This window comes from Antedon mediterranea, chromosome 6 (assembly GCF_964355755.1).
Source record: "Antedon mediterranea chromosome 6, ecAntMedi1.1, whole genome shotgun sequence".
Taxonomy (NCBI): Eukaryota; Metazoa; Echinodermata; class Crinoidea; order Comatulida; family Antedonidae; genus Antedon; species Antedon mediterranea.
Window position 1 is genome coordinate 21646626 of NC_092675.1, and position 19220 is coordinate 21665845.

Genomic DNA, 19220 nt, shown 5'->3' on the forward strand with positions numbered 1-19220 from the left:
GTGCTGATAAATTTTTATTCTATAAATAGTGAATGCTGCAAAAGTGTAAATATAATCTACTAGCTTATCTCCCGTTCCTAGTATTACTTGCTTAAATGATATATTATTGTGGTTTAAACTTACTTACTGAATAAATCTACAACTAAAAAACAAATGATTTTCATTTTCAATTTCTCCACATTTGTCACACGTTTGTGTTTCTTTAACTTTCCACTGATAAATCTGTTTGTTGGTAGGAAGTATTCTATGTAACATCTTATAATTGAATTGTGCTAGTTTCTAATTATCTTTCATTTTACTTACTTTCCGTAACCAAGATGTTTTCCAATCTATGTTGTTATCATTGAAGTACTCTTCCCATTTTAGTTGTGACATTGGAATAATGAAATATTCTTTCACAAACCATGAGTATATTAGTTTGGTAGTATTAATCTCATACTTGGTTCCAACTAACTCATTATTTTCTTTCCAAAGTTTGAATAAAATGATACAAATTTCAGAAAAAATAACAATATTCTTAACGTATGGAACAAATTTGATAAAAGAATGCTTTTGACATCTTTCCTTTTTGCCATATTATTTTTAATTCACGAATTTAAATTGTAACCGCAGTTTTGTACAATAATGTGTGTGTATTCTATATATTAATTTTTGTTTATCCTTTTATATTTATCTGTTTTTTATCGTACTAATATTTGCCAATCTTTAAGAAGAATTTCTATTGTTATTTTTATAATAATGAACAAATAAAGCATGTTTACATTTAATAAACGTTGGTATTGCTAATATATTTTCCGTCCTCATAGATTGCAAGGAAGTAATGTGAAATAATTGTTATTCTAACTTTCTGATTTTTTTTTCAATCTAAAAGAACAGGTTACAAAATAGTAGTAATTTTGGGGTTTTGTAACGTTTGAGGAAATGAAAAATTATCTACAATGTTTACATTTAATTAAAATTGGTATTGCAAATATTTGTTACGAAGTTACAAATAATAAGGAAGTATTGTAAGAATTTATTACAAAATACAAAAAAAGCGAATTAAAATCCTAATTTGAATGGCGAAGGTGTTTTGAATCACACACTTTAAGCGACAATTAACAAAATATAACCGTAACCCATTATTTAAAAAGTACTGCCAATTCTTCTGCAATTTTTTGGTTCATTTATTCAAAAAGAGCATGTGGCTTAATATTTCTATTTTTTTTTGTAATATTACTTTTCGGGAAAGAAAAATTAAAGTCTAGAATTTCTACATTGAATTGAAATTTCTGGTATTGCAGATATTTAATAGGAAGCGAATTAAAATCCCATTTTGGATGGCGAATGAATGTTGTATATCACACCTTTTAAAGGATGTATTTCTCATTATTTAGAAATATTGAAAAGAAGTATAAGAATTTTTTATAAAATACAAGGAATGCGAATTTAATCCTAATCCTAACTATTTTAAAACTGCAAATCATACACTTTTTACCTTCATTCGTTGGACTAAAATGATAAATTTGTATTATTTATTTTATTTATGTATGACAATTTGGAAACAAGTCTCCTAAAGAGGCCAGATATCTACATACAGTAGCTGCTAAGACTAATAAAGTGGCTTTCCTCTTAAATAATCTTAAACTTCAACAGAAAAATTCCCTTAAGTTGTCATTTAGACGAGATAATCGACTTTTAGGTTTAACTAAAATATCTGAAGAAATAGAATGAATATACCTAACGAAAAAAAGGTTGACAATGTTAAGTATGAACGACGTTCTCTTAAAGATAACATTAGACGACAAACAGGGAGATAGATAGATATAAGGTGTTTTCCATGATTTACAAATTATTTAAAAACAAACCTTTTTTAACTCGTTTTAAGTCTACTGAAATGAATTTCGTAACAAAAATAAAAACATTTGACAAAGACGAATGAAGGCAATGTATATACTTTGTTTAGATGACGTGAATCACAGACGTTGTCTGTAAATATAACTTAATAACTTGTGTAGCCTGTTTAGTGATAATAGTGGTTCCAAGATATTTGAAAATTGAAACTTGTTCAATTTACACATATTATTAACACAAAAAAAGCATTTACAAATGTATTTACATTTCGATGAATTTAAAGGTATTTTATTTTATTTAAATGAGGTCTCGTCCTCTGGCCCATGTAGAAATTAGATATATGTCGTCGGTTGATGATAATTGGAGATTATAATGTCATCGGCAGCAAACAGAGCTATCTTAGAAAGAAAATGGTATATTAGAAACGCTATTTTTATGTAACTTTGAAAAGGCAGTGGACCCAGGATTGAGTCCTGATGAACTCCGAAGACAATTAAGAATGGCAGCATTTTATTTTATAAATCACAATTGGCAGTTGCGTAACCGAATTGCAGGTGATGTACAGAAATGATTTAAATTGAAAGTTTTAACTAAAAAGCTATAAAAGATTTTTTTTTAAATGAACAGCAGAAATTTAAAATTGTCATACGATAGGAGAAAAATAAAAAGATATTGCAGACTTCATTGGATAAATGAAAAAATAAATTGCAACTAAAAACAATGTATAAAAAAGATAGTTACAGTGTAGGTTTAGATTCATCCAATACTACATGCTGGTACCTAATTTCCAAATTAAGGAGTATTGGATTTTATTTCTAAATGATAAAAGTGAATGTTCAATAAACAAACATTTAAGGTTGTTTTCTCTATGAGCAATCGCTCAATAAGGTTAAGCAAGATTTATCAACATGATAATTGTATTTAACTACTGCGGTAGCTTTGCGTCAGGCAGTTGAGTATTTCATCAGATCATGGAGGAATTACACCCTTGATCAGATGTATAACAGAAATTATTCGAATAAAAACGAAAGTGCTGTCTAGACTTGAGGAAGAAACAGTCACTATTTTCATCACTACAATGTTTACCGCAACAATATAATAATTATAAACAAGATGCATACCGGTATACAAAAATGATTAAAACATAAAGTACTTAAAGATGTATTTCCTCAAAAAACAATGAACATTAATATAATCAGATTTTAAATATTCCATTTTGTAGTTTTAAAGTTAATCATTTTCAAAGGAAAAAGAGAAAAATCAATTTTTGGTAAAAGTGAATAACTATTATGGAACACAAAATGGTATATTCAACAACAAAATTTGAAGGAAAAAAAATGTTTTATGTGGAAAATATACATGATAATGTATGACTAAGATGATAAAATTTACATAGGCCTACAGCAACGAATAAGAATATTCAAAATAACTAGATGGAAAAAAAAACTTTTTACAGGTCTGTCGTTTCAAAAAACCGAAATAACACCAATAAAAACAAAGTTTAATATGAATCCATACTATTTTCTGGACGTAATATTTAGATTTTCGGTCTAAAACAACTTTAATGAAAAAAGATATTTACTTACATTATTAGACCCAAAACTGGAAGCAGTGACCCACTGCACTGCTGTGCTAAGAAAAAATAACTAATATTAGGTGCGCGCTCGTTAATAAACCCGTATTGATCATGGATGAACGAACACCATCTTAAGCATCGATTCTGAATTTGTATTCATTATTTCATAACCCCATTGAGGTGTACATAAAATCACTCATTCAAGAGAAACGAATAAGAGTCATTGTGATATACCTCATAGTGTGACATGGAAACTGATAAAAAACCATTATTAAAATTTCAAATTGTATATCAGAACAAACGCTGTTTGATGATGTGGGGAATCCCCTGCGTTGAACCAAAATTAATATAGAAATTGTTATAAAAAAAAAGGTGTATTTATCTTTTCCTAGATCAGTCCTAAAAAAATCATTATTAATACACTCCAACATTGAATTTATAATGTATTTTCTATAAAAATCAACTCGCTGGTGGAAAGTAATTAACAGAATATTGGAGTTTAGATTTACTAAATAGCCTATATGATAAGCAGATCGGCATACGAGTTTTAATTTTCTTATTAATTAGAACCACATTAGCAGCATTGTACAGTAAGTAGAACAAGCGTTATTGTTTTTGTGAGACGTAAATACGAAACAAAATCTGCTCATCACTTCTAAAATCTTAATTGACATTTACTCGTCTACGACCCTACAATCGATCAAACATAAACTTCATTAAAATATATATATATTTATATACTTTACATAATATTGTTAAAAAATTGTTGAAATTGTATTTGTATTTTGTATGTACACGGCCTCAGGGAAGAACAACCATGATCAGCCTCCGTGGTTAAATAAAGTTGAATTTAATTAAAGGTTTACTTCTTCCTCGATGATAGCTTTACCGAAGTTTCTTATTTAACACGTATTAGTATATTATTTGACCCAATTCACCAATTGAACAAATTGTGCACGAAAATACATCTTGCGTGTAAGAACAAAGAGCATTATGTTTATCTATGTAAGTTAGCTAGGCCCATGTATTCATCTCCATCGGAGGCTTGCTGTCGATCACCTTGTATCAAAGTATCCAGATCGCGTTGGATATTGCTGAATGACGGTCGTTGATGTGGTCCATTGCACCAACACTTCTCCATAAGCAGATACCTAGAAACAATTGTTGAATATTAAAACATTTAATGTTAACCTTTTTTATAACTCTATTATACTATCATATTGCATTCATTACTATTAATATCCATCCATCGTCGTTAATTCTAACAGTATCTTTGTAACCTTAATTTTCATCAGATTATGTACGGCCATCATCACAATCAACATTATTCGGAATGTTCTGTCTTCACTCTCTTTATGGCTGTCGTCATCATTATCATAAAATGCAACCAAACAAAAATACTTGAACACCAAATACTTCGTCCGTTTAAATCCACAATTGAAAAAACTTCAGTTTTATCATCAGCAATCGATAACAACAGGAACACCAAATATGTGTCCTGATTTTAATGTGAAAGAAGTATCACATTATATAGTCAATATACATATACATTCAACAGTATAGTAATGTTTCATTCTAATGAATAATATTGAATAAATAAAACTTACACGGAATCAGGACAGTTTTGTGGCTTTGAAAGTCGTACACCATCAACTACATTTTCGGCTATTTGTTTAATAGGGACATTTCCATATGGCTTTGCCCCTGAACATAAATAAGTTCATCAAAATGAAATGGTTTTCTATAATGAAGTTGTTCTGAATAATTAAATCGAAACTGAAGTCAATATACAAGAGGAATTGGTCAGTTTGTTTTACCTCGAGATTGGATCTCCCATAGTAGTACTCCAAAAGACCAGACGTCAGACATCATTGAAAAGACTCTTTCACGAAGGCCTTCTACTGCAGTCCAGCGAACAGGAAGCTGAATCTAGGTACAGAAAATGTTAGTACTTTAGTATTTCTTCAAAGAGTTGGAAATTATATAACTTACATTAGTTTTAGTAGATGGTTTAGTAGGAGGTTTAGTAAACAGAAGCTGTGGTAACTGGGAATTGTTTTGAGTTTGAACTATTTAATACATTAAAACAACTTAATTATTCTTGGTAAATATAAGATAAGACTGATATATTGGAAATTGATTTTGTTAATTCTATGTGTCTGTCAATTACGTAGATACTTAAATAGTTGAGTATTCTGTAACATGCAATATTTTATCGGCTCATTTAAAGATTTAAACATATTACAGACTGTAAATAAGAGGTAATAAAGAAGATATTAACCTCTTCTGTTTCTATATACGTTCCATCAACATCTGCAACTACAGCTCTTCCAAAGTCAGTGATCTTGCAAACAAAATCGTTACCCACCAAGATGTTTCTAGCTCCTAGATTTCGGTGGATGATCTATATAAAATTATTGAGAAAATGTGATCAGATGATGAGATCATAAATATCATCATGTCTTTATCATTTTAAAAAATGTAGAGAAAATGTGTTTATTATTATTTATATACATCTGAGTGGTCATCAATATAATCGGGTAGTAGTGATATTCATTTTGTTTAAATATTGAACGTGCCATACCTTATGCCGTTGGATATGCTGCATTCCCAAACAAACCTGTTGCGCGAACATACACAATTGCGTGTTCTGACCATTACTTCCTGATTGGTTATCGTACAATGATTCAGTTGGCGCGTTTTGTTGTAGATATTTTGATAGATCACCTGAAGGTGCAAACTCCAATACCAATGCAGGTGAAGCTGTAATATATATAGTGATCTTAAGTTTTTGGCGCCTTCTTGGCATTACATATTGTCAACCTATAATGTTATCGCTTCTTTTGAGAGTGTGGACATTCTGCATTCTGCTAGCATAATCGTAGCAGTTATAACAGTTCTATAGGTTTTATCTATGAACAATATATCGTATAAAAAAAAACTAAATTTCAATGATGTAATCCTAGCTAAAATATGTTTTGCTTACCTCCAGTACTTGTAAATCCATACAATCGGATAATGTTGTCATGTTGTGGTAGCTTTCTCATCATTTTTATCTCGTGCAAAATGGTTTCTTTTTCTCCCACAGTACCACCAGCTAAATATAGATAACATTATATAAAGTATGATTGTCAATCATTAGTCTGTCAATTTCGTATAAAATCAGACTTTTATTCACACCAAGTTGTTCCAGCCCAACTAACTGAGTTAGATGAACATTTTGGTCCGACACTTTTTCTGAAAGTGGAAACTGCTTGAACGTTTTGCTTGTAGGCTTATTCTCGAGCAGTTATAGTTAAGGTAAGATAATATTTACGATTTAGGTGTGAAGCGAAAACCAAAACATTATTTATACTCTTCCCGAAATGCCTACTTTATCACCACCTATAAGAATCTTCATTCACAAACATTCTATTTGATATAAATCTGTAGTGTTTCCATCTTTTAAACCGTATAATATACCTTTTAAAGACTTGACTGCAAGTTTGGCCGGTCCAAGACTACGAACTGTAGCTTTATATACACGTGAATGATTACCATCAACAATAGTCCCTCTGTTGTTTATTTCGTGTGGACTAATTTCATTGGCTGTATTGTTGACTGTGAATGAACAAATGAAATAAATACAAGTTTCTACTCATAAAAATTGTAATTATTATACATTTGAAATAAAAGGTAATACAAATCAATACTTTATTGCGCCATGAGCGCATATTCAATCTCTATCAATAATAATTAATACTGTACCTTGATTTGTTACTCCCAAAGACAATGGTGAAGCATATTCATCATCCACCATATGTTTTTTAGTAATTGGCTGGGCTGCTGTTGTGGAATATGGAGTATACGCAGGAGGGGAAGCAGCCGTAGTAGAAACCGCGTATGCATTGTAAGTTGGGTCCTAAAAGAAAAATACGTTTTAATGAGATCTAAATATTCTATTGTACACATACACCGTTATGAGTCTCATTGGACAAGCAACAATATACAAAATTGGAGCGCTATATTTGTGAATGTCCTAGCTTTTCGGCCTAGCCGTAGAGTGAACGATAGTTCAAGATGGACGTGTGGATTAGTGTGGAAGAGGATCACCTCGATGATCGAAGTTGTTTTGTAATGTTGTAGGCTTATACAATTACAATTTGACCAAGTGTGCCATAATAAAATATATTTTTACATTCATGAACGTTGGATTTTGATGACCAATGTCAGTAGGTTCACCATCACTGTTTTCATGCTGAAATGAAAAGAAATAATGAAAACATAGATCATAATTATTTTTGAAAATAAAAATGCAGGTTGTTTTGACCATTTTTGTTTTTTATATTTTCCTAATTATCTGAAATAATATATGGTAAATCTTGTAAATTAATTTCTGGTTGTTCTGTCAATACATCATTTTTTTAAGTATTAAATTTATACCTTGTATAAGTACCGTAGTGTAAAGAATATAATAAGAGAATACACTGGACTGAATGGAATTATAATGTATACAATTTCTTACACTGTTTGTTCTTTTTATAAGCATCAGCACAATAAAGATGATGAACAGCAACAATGCGGCACCAATTGCAATTCCAACAATGAGCCCAATACCAACTCCCCCGTCGTCACTTTCCTCTGTATTAGTATTACTCTATATAAAACACATCAATTCAGTATTAATATCACCAATAAGTCAAAATAAAGATATTAAGTACGATAAGATATGTGGGTTAATGTATATTATACTATGTGTTTTATTAGTAGGTATACATTATTATACTAACAATATTAGTATTCGATATAGACTACCATAAAAAGAAGTCCATGTGCTCCTTCATTTTTTAGTACTCTTGTGTGGGCTTTTTTTCCAGATAAACTTCTTTTCTAGATTACTTTTGCAAACTAAAAGAGGGTAGCTGCTAGGTTCCCGGCCGAAAAATTGTTTCTTTACATGACTGGGTCCCAGACGGAGTTTTCACTTAATATTAGTAAAATGATAAATATTTTGGCACATATGGCGTGTCATACGTACACTCTCGAAAAGCCTCGAAATAACTACAGAATTAGGGCAAGTCTAGATTCAAACAATTCAAACTGTTTAGAATAGAGCTGCAAAGTCCTCGGAAATGACACCTATATTTTGAAACAAAATATATAAGAGTCTTCAGTAGTAGTACTAATGCGATATAGATACTTACTGTTCTTTCAAGAAGAATACTTGACGTGGAAATCTAAAATAATGAAATCACAAAGTTTGATCAGCTTTTTCGTTTTTGTAGTTTTAACAACTGTACTGTAGTATTAAACATATTAGTTATTTTTACTGAAAATGTAGTTTTCTCTACTAATCGAGTTTGAAAGTGTCAACATTGTTTATTAATCACCTGAATTTCCTCTGAATACTCAAGTAATGCATTGTTTGTTATGGTTACACGTAACAGTGCTGACGTGTACTTTTCTTGAACACTGTTCTCAATGGTTGGAGTTACGTCCAGTTGCAACTTATAGCAATATGTATTACTAAGTATACAGTAACAGTTAGTGGGCGCACAAGAATCACCTTCCTGAAAGTGTAAACGAAGTAAGATTTAAAAGAGGATACACTACGGTATTGAAAAAATACGTATATGCCTATATGGAGTCCGTCAGAACTTTGGATGAGTGAGTTTCATTATAAGAGTCGGCCATGAAACCTGGTAAAGTGGACAACATTGAAATGCATCTAGGCCACAAGTATTTCTGTTTTTACCAAGTCATCATTGATTTATTCTGAATTTATTTTTGCTATCAGTTATTAAACTCCACCCATTACAAAATAGGCCAAAGTATGTACATAGATTAATAAGTGTACTGAAAGAAATGTCTTTACTTACAAATCTAAAGTTGTCTGTATCACCTTCCGACAAAACGACTCCAGCTACATCATCGGATATAATCTGCCAATGAACGTTCTTTATCCCACTTTCTTTATCGTATGCAGTCACATGATACACACTGTAACAAAGGACAACAACAACTTTAAGGCTTGCCCTTGGCAAGAAGTTATGAGATGAGAAATGCGTGTGAAAGTTTGACACAAAAAAACAAATCAAACAAACGAAGAATAGAATAATTAGAGAGATAAATGAAAACAGTGGTGATGGTGACGACAACTTTGGTGAACAAAATTTGGAATGATGAGGCAAGATGGCAAAAGATAAATAAAAGTTGATTTACCCGTCTCCATCTGTTTGAAATTCATCAGCGAATATCGGTGATGTTGAATCAATGTGAACTTTTATATAATCACTTTTTGTATTGCCCATTACGTCCGTTGCACGAACCAAAAACCCAATTGTATCGGCATCAACAGCATTCTGCAGTGAATCAATAAACACTTGATCCTGAAAAGATAATTAGAATAATAATAATTATAATACTAATACTAATAACAATAATAATAATGTTATTAGAACAAGGTATAGTAAACTATATCTGGAAATAATGGTCTCGGTGAGCAACGTTAGCCGTAAGAGCAGTGGAACTCTACAAAAGTATCTAGTAAAGATGCTTTTTAATCTTGGGAGTGGAGTTGTTTTGTCTAAACGTACCAACTCATTTGTTAAATTCATCCAAGTTGGCTCAAACGAAGGAAATGTCACTCCTCCATTCTGGTCTTTATAAACACCAACTTCAAACTTGACGATTCCATTTCGATTCTCAATGGTCGTTATGGGGCGACCTGCAGGAAATGCTTCGGTATCATAATCTGTGTGTACGATGTCATTATCAGCTTTAATGGCGTACAGTAGCTTTTGATCGATGTGCATCTGATTGGCAAAATGGCTTTCCCATGACACCTGAACCTAGTAATGGAAAAGCAATAAAAAAAATCATATAAAGCAGAATTATATCAATAGATAATGCTTGCCCATAATACATTAACTAATCTGTACCATCATCATAATATCCTCTCATTAATTTACTTTTTTGGTCATGGAGAAAATGATAACTGAAACGTCCAGTAGTAAAACACTACGAATATTACATTTTTGTCGCCAGTTATCCAAGCGTCTGTTTCCAGATTTAACGACTCTCCATCAACACTGACTTGTATAGGATTTTCTTCTACAATAGATACTTCACTTTGATCATCAAAAATAAAGCAACGTCTGGCATAACGTATATTTCCAGCAATGTCATCAACGACAAGTATAGCACAATATACACCTATAACGATAATTAACCCATTTCGCAGTTATTATTACTACTCTTAAAATATATCACTTTTTTTTCAGCTTAACATAGGCCTACTAATTTACATCGAAACCAATTATTTTTAAATGACGTTATGGAATAAAAATTACCTGGAGATTTTGGCTGAAATTCCGCTTCGTAAATATCTTCATTTTTGGTAGAGTCGAGACTTTCACACGTTTCGGAATCAGGATAATCAAACACGTCATTTGCAATCAGCATTTTACAAACTCTGGATTCATATTTATTTAAACCGGAGGTATCATCAACCCATGGTGACCACTTAATCTCCAGCTCAATCTACATATTTAATGAGCAATTTCAGTTACAGTTTCCCAGAAATATTTTGAAAACTAAACTTGCTTTCTACTAATCTAATCGGTTATTATACTTTATTGATATACTAAACTACTACTCTGTACAGTACAACATACTGCAATGTACTTTGGTACTGCAAATTACTTATTTGATTAAAAATTAAGTAACAAATAATACCTGTTTGGTGTATGGTTTACCGATGTTCAACGGATGCCCAGAGCACGTAACAGCCTCTGCTGGAGACAGCGAACAGTGCGTCGGTGGTTCGAGATCCACAATTATCCTCAATGTGTTTTGTAAAGTTTGTCCAGAGTAATAGACGGGGCGAACAACTGTACCGGAACTTGAAAAGTCATAGTCTTTAAGTCGAAGAAATCCTCCGTTTGTTGATGATAATGTTATAAATAATCTAAAATAGATAAAACAAAATATGTCAACTAAAAATAATAAATGAAAATATAAAATAAAGAAAAACAGAACAATAAGAAATGATATTTTGAGTAATGGCTTGTCGGATTACATTTCAGAATAAAACTTTTGACTTATATGTTTAAATATAATAATATTATTCCAAGTAAATTAGTTACATTGTGTCTTTATTATTGTAGTGTTGAAGGTTCAGTAATTGAGCCACAGTGGTTTAAAAAACCAACCAAAATTAGAAAATTAGAATTTTGAATAATAGAAAAGCATACAATAAATGAGAAAATGTATTGTTTTAGGACTAAATACGATACAGTAAGTGCATACCGAGTGACGTGCATGCAATAACCGAATAGAAGAAAACATAGGCCCTATTGAATACGGCAATTCGCGACGTTTTACGTCAAGTGCGTTATTACTGCATACCTGTCACCATGTTGTAGATCTTGACCTAACGATCCGTATCGTCCACATGAGTGAGTTCCCTGGTTTGGGTCGTCCTGATCATGATTTAAATTACAATCTATCGAACCACTCGCAGTTACAGTGCCTCCTATAATTAGTAAGCAATACATTATAATATTATACAAATAATGAATGTTTATGAATTGGATAGTAAGGATATTTTATGAGTTAAAAACTAAAGCAGTCATCAAATGAAATATTCTTTCTATTCAACGAGTACTAGACATAACTATTTGTTTTATAACACATGCTGTTTCTAAAACCTCGCGTGGCAAACATTCTCAAAATGTTTACAAAATCTGAACGTGCGTTATAGCCCATTAAAAAAATTGTATTGTAATAAGTTTTAAACATAATAAACTGTATACATTATAACATTATAGTTCTTAATTGCTTTCAATTCACAAGAATTACTGATTTGTTTAAATAAATTAAATGAATAATTATACCTCTAGAAATTTGCCAATCGACACTCGCCGAAACTATGCCTACTTTAAACCCATTGACGTAATATGGAATTGGGTTTTCAGCCGCCGTAGGGCCTGAGTAACGTGTCACCCAATTCACCGATAACCCGTTGCCTTGTACGGGTACGTAGACAAAGTGTGCACCACATTGCATATCTGTTGTAACAGCCCTTGTTCCGGAGTCTTGAAGCATTACAGAGCAATGAGATTGTATTGGCAATACCTTAACTATAGAAAATATTTTGGAAAACATCAGTACAATTAGCAATAGTATGTTATAGAGTGAATGTTCAAGTAGCATTCTTTAAACTTTTATTTTGTGTTTATTAGTTTCTATTCAGCGCTTTGACCTTTCTTTAAAGGCGCTTTATAAATAACGAATACAAATAACTAAATGAAAACGACCATAATTATTAACATGATTCCGAAAAATCAGATGAGTGAGTGAGTGGCCGAGCGGTTAAGACAGTGGAACCGTAATTACGTAGCCATAACATCGGCAGGGGTTCGAGGCTCACTCACTCCATGGCTCTGGTGGTAGAACGAGTCTTCTCGGATAAGGACTATAAACCGTAGGTCCAGTGTACACATCTAGCTCGTGTGCACTTTAAAGAACCTAGTACATCTTTCGAGACGAGTAGGGGGTTACCCCGGTGTATTAGTACATCACAGCCACTGATCACCAACTGGGCCCTCTGGGAGACCAGTCTTTGACTGAAGAGGTTACCCAGTATAAATATAAAATTCAATTCAATTCGAAGATGACAATGTAGACCATATATGGTGACTTAACACACATTGTCAGGTTACAGAATCACTTCAACTCACTTGCTCTGCAGTTGGGGTGTCCATTAAAATCTGCATGACATATACACTGATCACCTGTGCAGGTACCGGGATAGCAAGGTAACTGCCATGAGCAAATTCCTGTTTGAAAAATATACCGTTTCTGTTACTCGACGATCAATTGGTTAAATATAATTCCGATTCAATCCTTGTGAATAATTATAGTAAAACTTATTGTATTTACAATATCAATAAAACATAGTAGACTAAACGATGTTGTTCAGTAAACAGTAATAAGTGTACAAATTAGGAATTCCATATTAATTCCTCACCAATTAAACCGTCGACAAAATACAAAAATATGCATAACAAAGATTTTTCTGATAAATAATATAATGAAAATAATGACAAATAGACATTAGAAATTGGTTGACAGGGTGAGAATTTGAAAATTTATACTCAAATATACATTATAAGAAACATATTTAAATTTTTCTGTATTTCTAGTTCAGTTGGGTCGTTTTTATTTTGTCTTAGCGCAGGTACCACATTGGCCAAGAATACTAAAATGCTTGAGAACATGAGATACGTATTACATTACAGAATGAAACATTCATATTTTGTTTTCTTAATGATACCACCAGATTCAAAGTCCAGTGACAATATACACCCTACAAAGTTTCTTTCTGCTAACTACATCTTTCCCTCACATGGATTACTGTTTATACCATCATATACCAATACTTTTTGCTAACGAAATTAAGCTTTAAGATTAGTATAAATTGTCAGTAAAACTTACTATTGCATTGGACTCCAACTAAATCAAATGCTTTTATAGTATCGCTGATGTGGAAAAGACATTTGGTGCATACGGAATTTGTGTGTGATGTACAATCCACTATTTCGCAGTTATCAATATCTGTATTACATCCTGAAGTATACAAAAATAGTATAGACCTAAGTGAGAAACTGAATAAGAATAATATGGTCACGGAATAGGTGGATTTGGAGTTGTCATTAGTCAAGTAATCTTGTCGTGTTTGTATTTAATTGACACAGTATTATATTTACCATATTCGCATCTTGGGCCGTGGTACTGCGGATAACATTGACAAACGTTTGGTCCTGTACAGGTTCCTTCGTTACATTGTGGTGCACAAATTGCTACAACATAAATAAACCATTTAAGAAGATAAATCACCACCGTCAGCCATTACCATAATACTTGTTATGATCAAAATATCACTCAAATCAATGTAGGCTTACAAATGAGTAGACATTTCTGGTTTTCGAAAGTGAACTAGGAAGGAATTCGTATACAATAGGCTCAAGTACAAAATCATCATAGAGCCAGTTTTCGAATGATACCCCATGGTTTTGTCACGAATGTTGGATTCCATTTATGCAGAAATTAATATATATGTTCAGTATAGAATAAGGGCCTAACAGATACAGTACAATGTTCTTACGTTCTGTACATTCAACACTTCCAGCTGGTGCTGCCCAACCCGAACAGCAAACATAAATTGTTCTGTAACCTGTTTTTGTTACATAAACACTTCTATAACTTCGGCTACAACAATTGAAAGAACACAAATGATTGTTAATTGTTATTTTATCAGACATTATTAGTGCATGACCAGTGTAACCAATAGAATACCGTATTAGCCTGTTAATGTTATTGTATAGTTTAATTATGATTTCTTTATTCGGGTTTTCAAAAATGTATACATACTGTACCGTGATTCATACGGAACTGAAAATAAGTTTAAAAAACTTCTGATCTTGTATGGCATTTACACCTCTTTGTTAAATTAAATATAACAACACTTAAACACAAACAAAACTGTTTTAGTCTGTATTACTTACCGATATCTTGTACAACGGTTAGCCCAAAATAATCCACAACTTGTTGAATAGCTTGTCGTGTAGCTTTCGGTAGTTAGTTCCATTTGCGTGAAAGCTTCTAGTGACGTGCATACATGTTCCCTATATCATACAAATATAACATACACTACAATAGTTTTAGTCTACTACTGTACTCGGTTATAGTTAGCAAACTTGGTTATTCAATACCGTAGGTTATGGAAGTCACCAGACGCAATTTAGTCAATTCACTAGCGTTCACCAATACATCAGGTAATCCGATGGTTATATATGGATTTAGATCATTCCTATCAGCTTTATAATAAAAATTGATGATGATTTGTTAAGGTGTTATGTTTTATAGTTTGTATTTTGTTATTATTGTATTTTGCTAAAAAAAATGAAAAATGTGACGATTAAATTTTGACAACATAGTAATTTTAATACAATATAACAACAGTACTTTTATATAGATAGCGATAATTATTATCTCGTACAACATTTTAAAGACAAATAAAATTACAAGGAGAAGCTAATCCGTCGGTCCATGGGAACATGGTCTATTATTTAATCTTAAATGTTGGAAATATTCAATATATAAGTTTTTATTCGTACTTATGTGATAATAGCCGATTTTTTAATTAAAGACATGACTTACCCATTCAAATCCAGCGCACACACGGAGGATATTATCAGAATTAGAAGTGTAAACGTCAGGTGACGTAGCGTCATCTTGTACTTCATATGATGATATCGCACTGTACATTGATAATATCAAAAGTTAAATTAAATTGAAAAGATAACTAACTACTGAAACTAGTGAATCGGTTATTATATAAAATGATTTATATAATTTCCGATTGTTGCATTCATTAATAAAGCAAAATTAAAATGGGTACCTTACAGATGTAGACGTCGTTTCAATATTACATTTTTTTGACAATAAATTAATTTTGTGTTGTATTTGTTTGTTTCATTTATATTTATAGATAAGTGATAAAAATATGTGAAAGAAAGAAGTTAAAAATAATTAAGATATACTTTAAGCACCTAAGAAATTGTCAACAAGTAAACTAAAATCTATTGGCAATACATTGTGAATGTTTTGTATTACCGTTTAAGTCATGAGGAAATTATTCACGCCTTTTATACTTTTGTACAGCCTTTTTGCCAGCAACATAATACAGTATTAACATTTGTTATCATTTACATCCGCGTTCTTTGTATATCATTAAAATCTATTTTTTTCTGCATCATGTAATCTTTGGGTGTGATAAAACCCATGTTTTGTGACTTACTATAACAAATATAATATAATAGATGTGTTGTATTTATAAAAAGTGATGATTCACCAAATCGCCGTACGCTATCCTATAACTAAATGTTATTAAGTTGGATAATAATGTTTCTTCAACGTTTTGGTATATTTTATTATAACTCTATGGTTTGAGTGAGTTACATACAAATACAATACAGAACATGTGATGTAAATGGCACTGTTTGAATGGCACACTGTCTGTAGTTTAGTGGTGGTAGTTTTTTTTAGTGGCAACTTGTTCATCAAACTGGTGATCTTCTGAGAGCGCAAAAATCTCATCATAAATACAATGTATGTTGTGTTTTTTGTGGCTTATCTAAAGCATGGTTCCCACTAGCGACGCAACACAAGGACGTAACGCAACACAAGTGAATTGACCAATCACAAGCGATGGCTTATTCGTTTGTGATTGCTAACTGTCTATAACTTCGCTTGTCATTGGTTAAAACGCTTGCGTTGCGTTTACGTCCTTGCGTTACGTTCTAGTGGGAACCAAGCTTAATTTACAAGTCGGTTTAGTTGTGCATTGCGTTGGCTTTGAAAATAATAATAGTTCAATACATTTTGTATCATTACTGTTTTAATTAAAGGTGATTTTCCGATTTAAACATTATAGAAATAAATTCTCTAGGTCTACTAACACGTTAGACCAGGGTGTCAACAAGTAATTAGCCTTCTACTCTTTTAGTGCCATTATTTTCAAACAAGAAAGATTCGGACTCCTTTTATGAAACAGTGCAATATAAATTTTCAGGTTACAATGATAACGTTGAAAATTAAATTGACTGCTATCTTTTTAAAGGATACATCACCACTTTCAGTTTGTTGACAATTTAAAGAAAAAGCAAAAGAAAATAACTGTACAGAAAGCATATAAAATAGTACATTATAAAGATAGAATAAAAGATCTACAAGCTAATATAAAGATCTGAACCTAGAAATAGAAAAAAAGTAGTAGTTACTTTGATATACCAGGAAATGCCAATACCTATTCTTCTGGAGTCGAACTTGAATAATGTTGAGTTTTTAACACAAAGGTTACAAACATAAATACAGTAGTTCTCTTGTAAGAAATTTGATTGTGAGAATTGTTTTGAATTGTTTGCCTAAACTTACCCATTATATCTAATCTAAACCCAATACTAATATATACTATTGTGGGAAAAAGTTATGGAATTATTGCTGTTTGAAATAATGCCTCTGTAATCTTGATCAGCTAACATAACCACTATAGGCTAAACTTTTTATAGAAACTTGTTCAAAGACGAAAATCACAATAAACTTTCCAAAAGGTATTTATTTAATACAGTAGGAAAAAAGACCTTATTATCTAAGAACTCGTGCCAAACCTGCCGTGATCAGATCTTTGTTTTGTTTACATAATATATTTAGAGCTATACCTTTAAAATAAGCCCACTCATTCAAGAAGTACAAAGAAACCAAAACGAACAAAAACTGTCTGGGTATTGATTTTGATCACATGATTCACTGTAGGTGGTTTGTATGACGTAATCCTTTGGGATTTTTATTCTATTTTTATCATTGTCATTTCAAACATGGACTGATTTCATAGTTCTAAGTTTCACTTTTACACCACCAGTTTGTTTAAATCGTTTTTTATAGCCAAGCTGCGCTAGATGGTAAACAATTGAACAAAACGCTTGATTACAATAGATGGATTCAAATTCAATTATAGTTATAGTCACTGTTTTGAAATGGAAAAGAAGAGTAACTTGATATTATCATACTTCCCTGATCTTCTGGATAAACAGTAAAATTATACATCTTTTCTGTTCTGCTATTTTGTTTCATGATTATGATTTTGCAGTATAGTACTGGATATACCCAATAAAGATATCCTCATGCTCATGCATTTTACTTTCTATTTAACCGATTATCGGTACTTTATCCATAATTGTTCTTGTATCATAAACATTATTTCTTTATACTTTAGGGCCACAGGACATCTCATCGAATGTTTGTTTTGTGACGTTTCGGAAAAAAAGTAAAACCCTTCTAGAATAATTATTTGTACACGGCGAAGTTGGCAAACATTAAAGGAGGTATAATTGTATAAGGAAGTAATGGGAGGTACAGTAGTATATGATAGGTATACGATAAATTATGGATACTAATTTGATATCTGGCTGTTTAATAAATTGAATAAATCTATCAATCTTATAAACGGATAAAATTTTAAACAAATATTAACAAATTAATTAAACAAATCAACTGACATTCACCAAAAGGACAGTGCTGTCTAACATTAGAACAACGTTTGACACATTGCATTCAAACATGACTGAAAACAGTGGCAAGTTTCTTAAATTCAAAAGTTAACAACTTAGATACACTTTTCAGCAACAAATAAAGTTACTCAAAACCTCAAAATATGTGAAAGAAAACAATACTTGTTGACAGGTTACTATAACCAGTATTTTAGAACTCAAAACAAATGAGCGAACGTTAAAATTCTGATTATGAAGCCATATCTAACCTAGGCATATTTTGTTCGCCATCTATTTGGTCCATTTAAAAACTATTTCTGTACAAAACGACATAATGTATAAATATTTTACTTACATAATAGATCCAAAACTGGAACCACACTCGCGTCTCTGACTGAGTCTGTTACTGCTGGGTTTAAAAGTATCTGACGCTGGGTGCTTGTCAACAAATTATCATCGATCACGGGTGGACGAACATCATCTAAAGCATATCAAACTTGTATTGTTACCTATGATTTCATAACCCTATTGAATATCTATTAGGTATATACAAAATCACTGAGTCAAGAAAAAGGAATGACGTGTTTATAAAAGGTACTGTGAATGATGTGACATGGAAAACACACAAAACATATCAGAAACAGTAGCTTAAAATTGGTATAGTTGCTATTATCATTATATGATAGATTTGTATAATTAAAGGAGTTACACTGCATAAA

General features: G+C 31.6%; 1 protein-coding gene across 1 annotated transcript; it reads right to left on the minus strand.

The window, feature by feature from the left end:
• Window positions 1-3839: 3839 nt before the first annotated feature.
• LOC140051441 (uncharacterized) lies at window positions 3840-18929 on the minus strand. The gene is made up of 27 exons (XM_072096658.1): window positions 18857-18929; window positions 15614-15713; window positions 14959-15078; window positions 14559-14662; window positions 14161-14253; window positions 13889-14020; window positions 13132-13230; window positions 12286-12531; window positions 11798-11924; window positions 11126-11357; window positions 10741-10930; window positions 10422-10603; window positions 9985-10239; window positions 9611-9777; window positions 9268-9388; window positions 8779-8958; window positions 8593-8625; window positions 7914-8045; window positions 7587-7646; window positions 7157-7310; window positions 6872-7009; window positions 6396-6506; window positions 5994-6172; window positions 5691-5813; window positions 5227-5338; window positions 5017-5113; window positions 3840-4560 (listed from the first exon to the last, which is right to left on the minus strand). Exons 2-27 carry the CDS (start codon window positions 15697-15699, stop codon window positions 4407-4409), a joined length of 3627 nt encoding a protein of 1208 aa, XP_071952759.1. The 5' UTR covers window positions 15700-15713; window positions 18857-18929; the 3' UTR covers window positions 3840-4406.
• Between the last annotated feature and the right edge of the window lie 291 nt (window positions 18930-19220).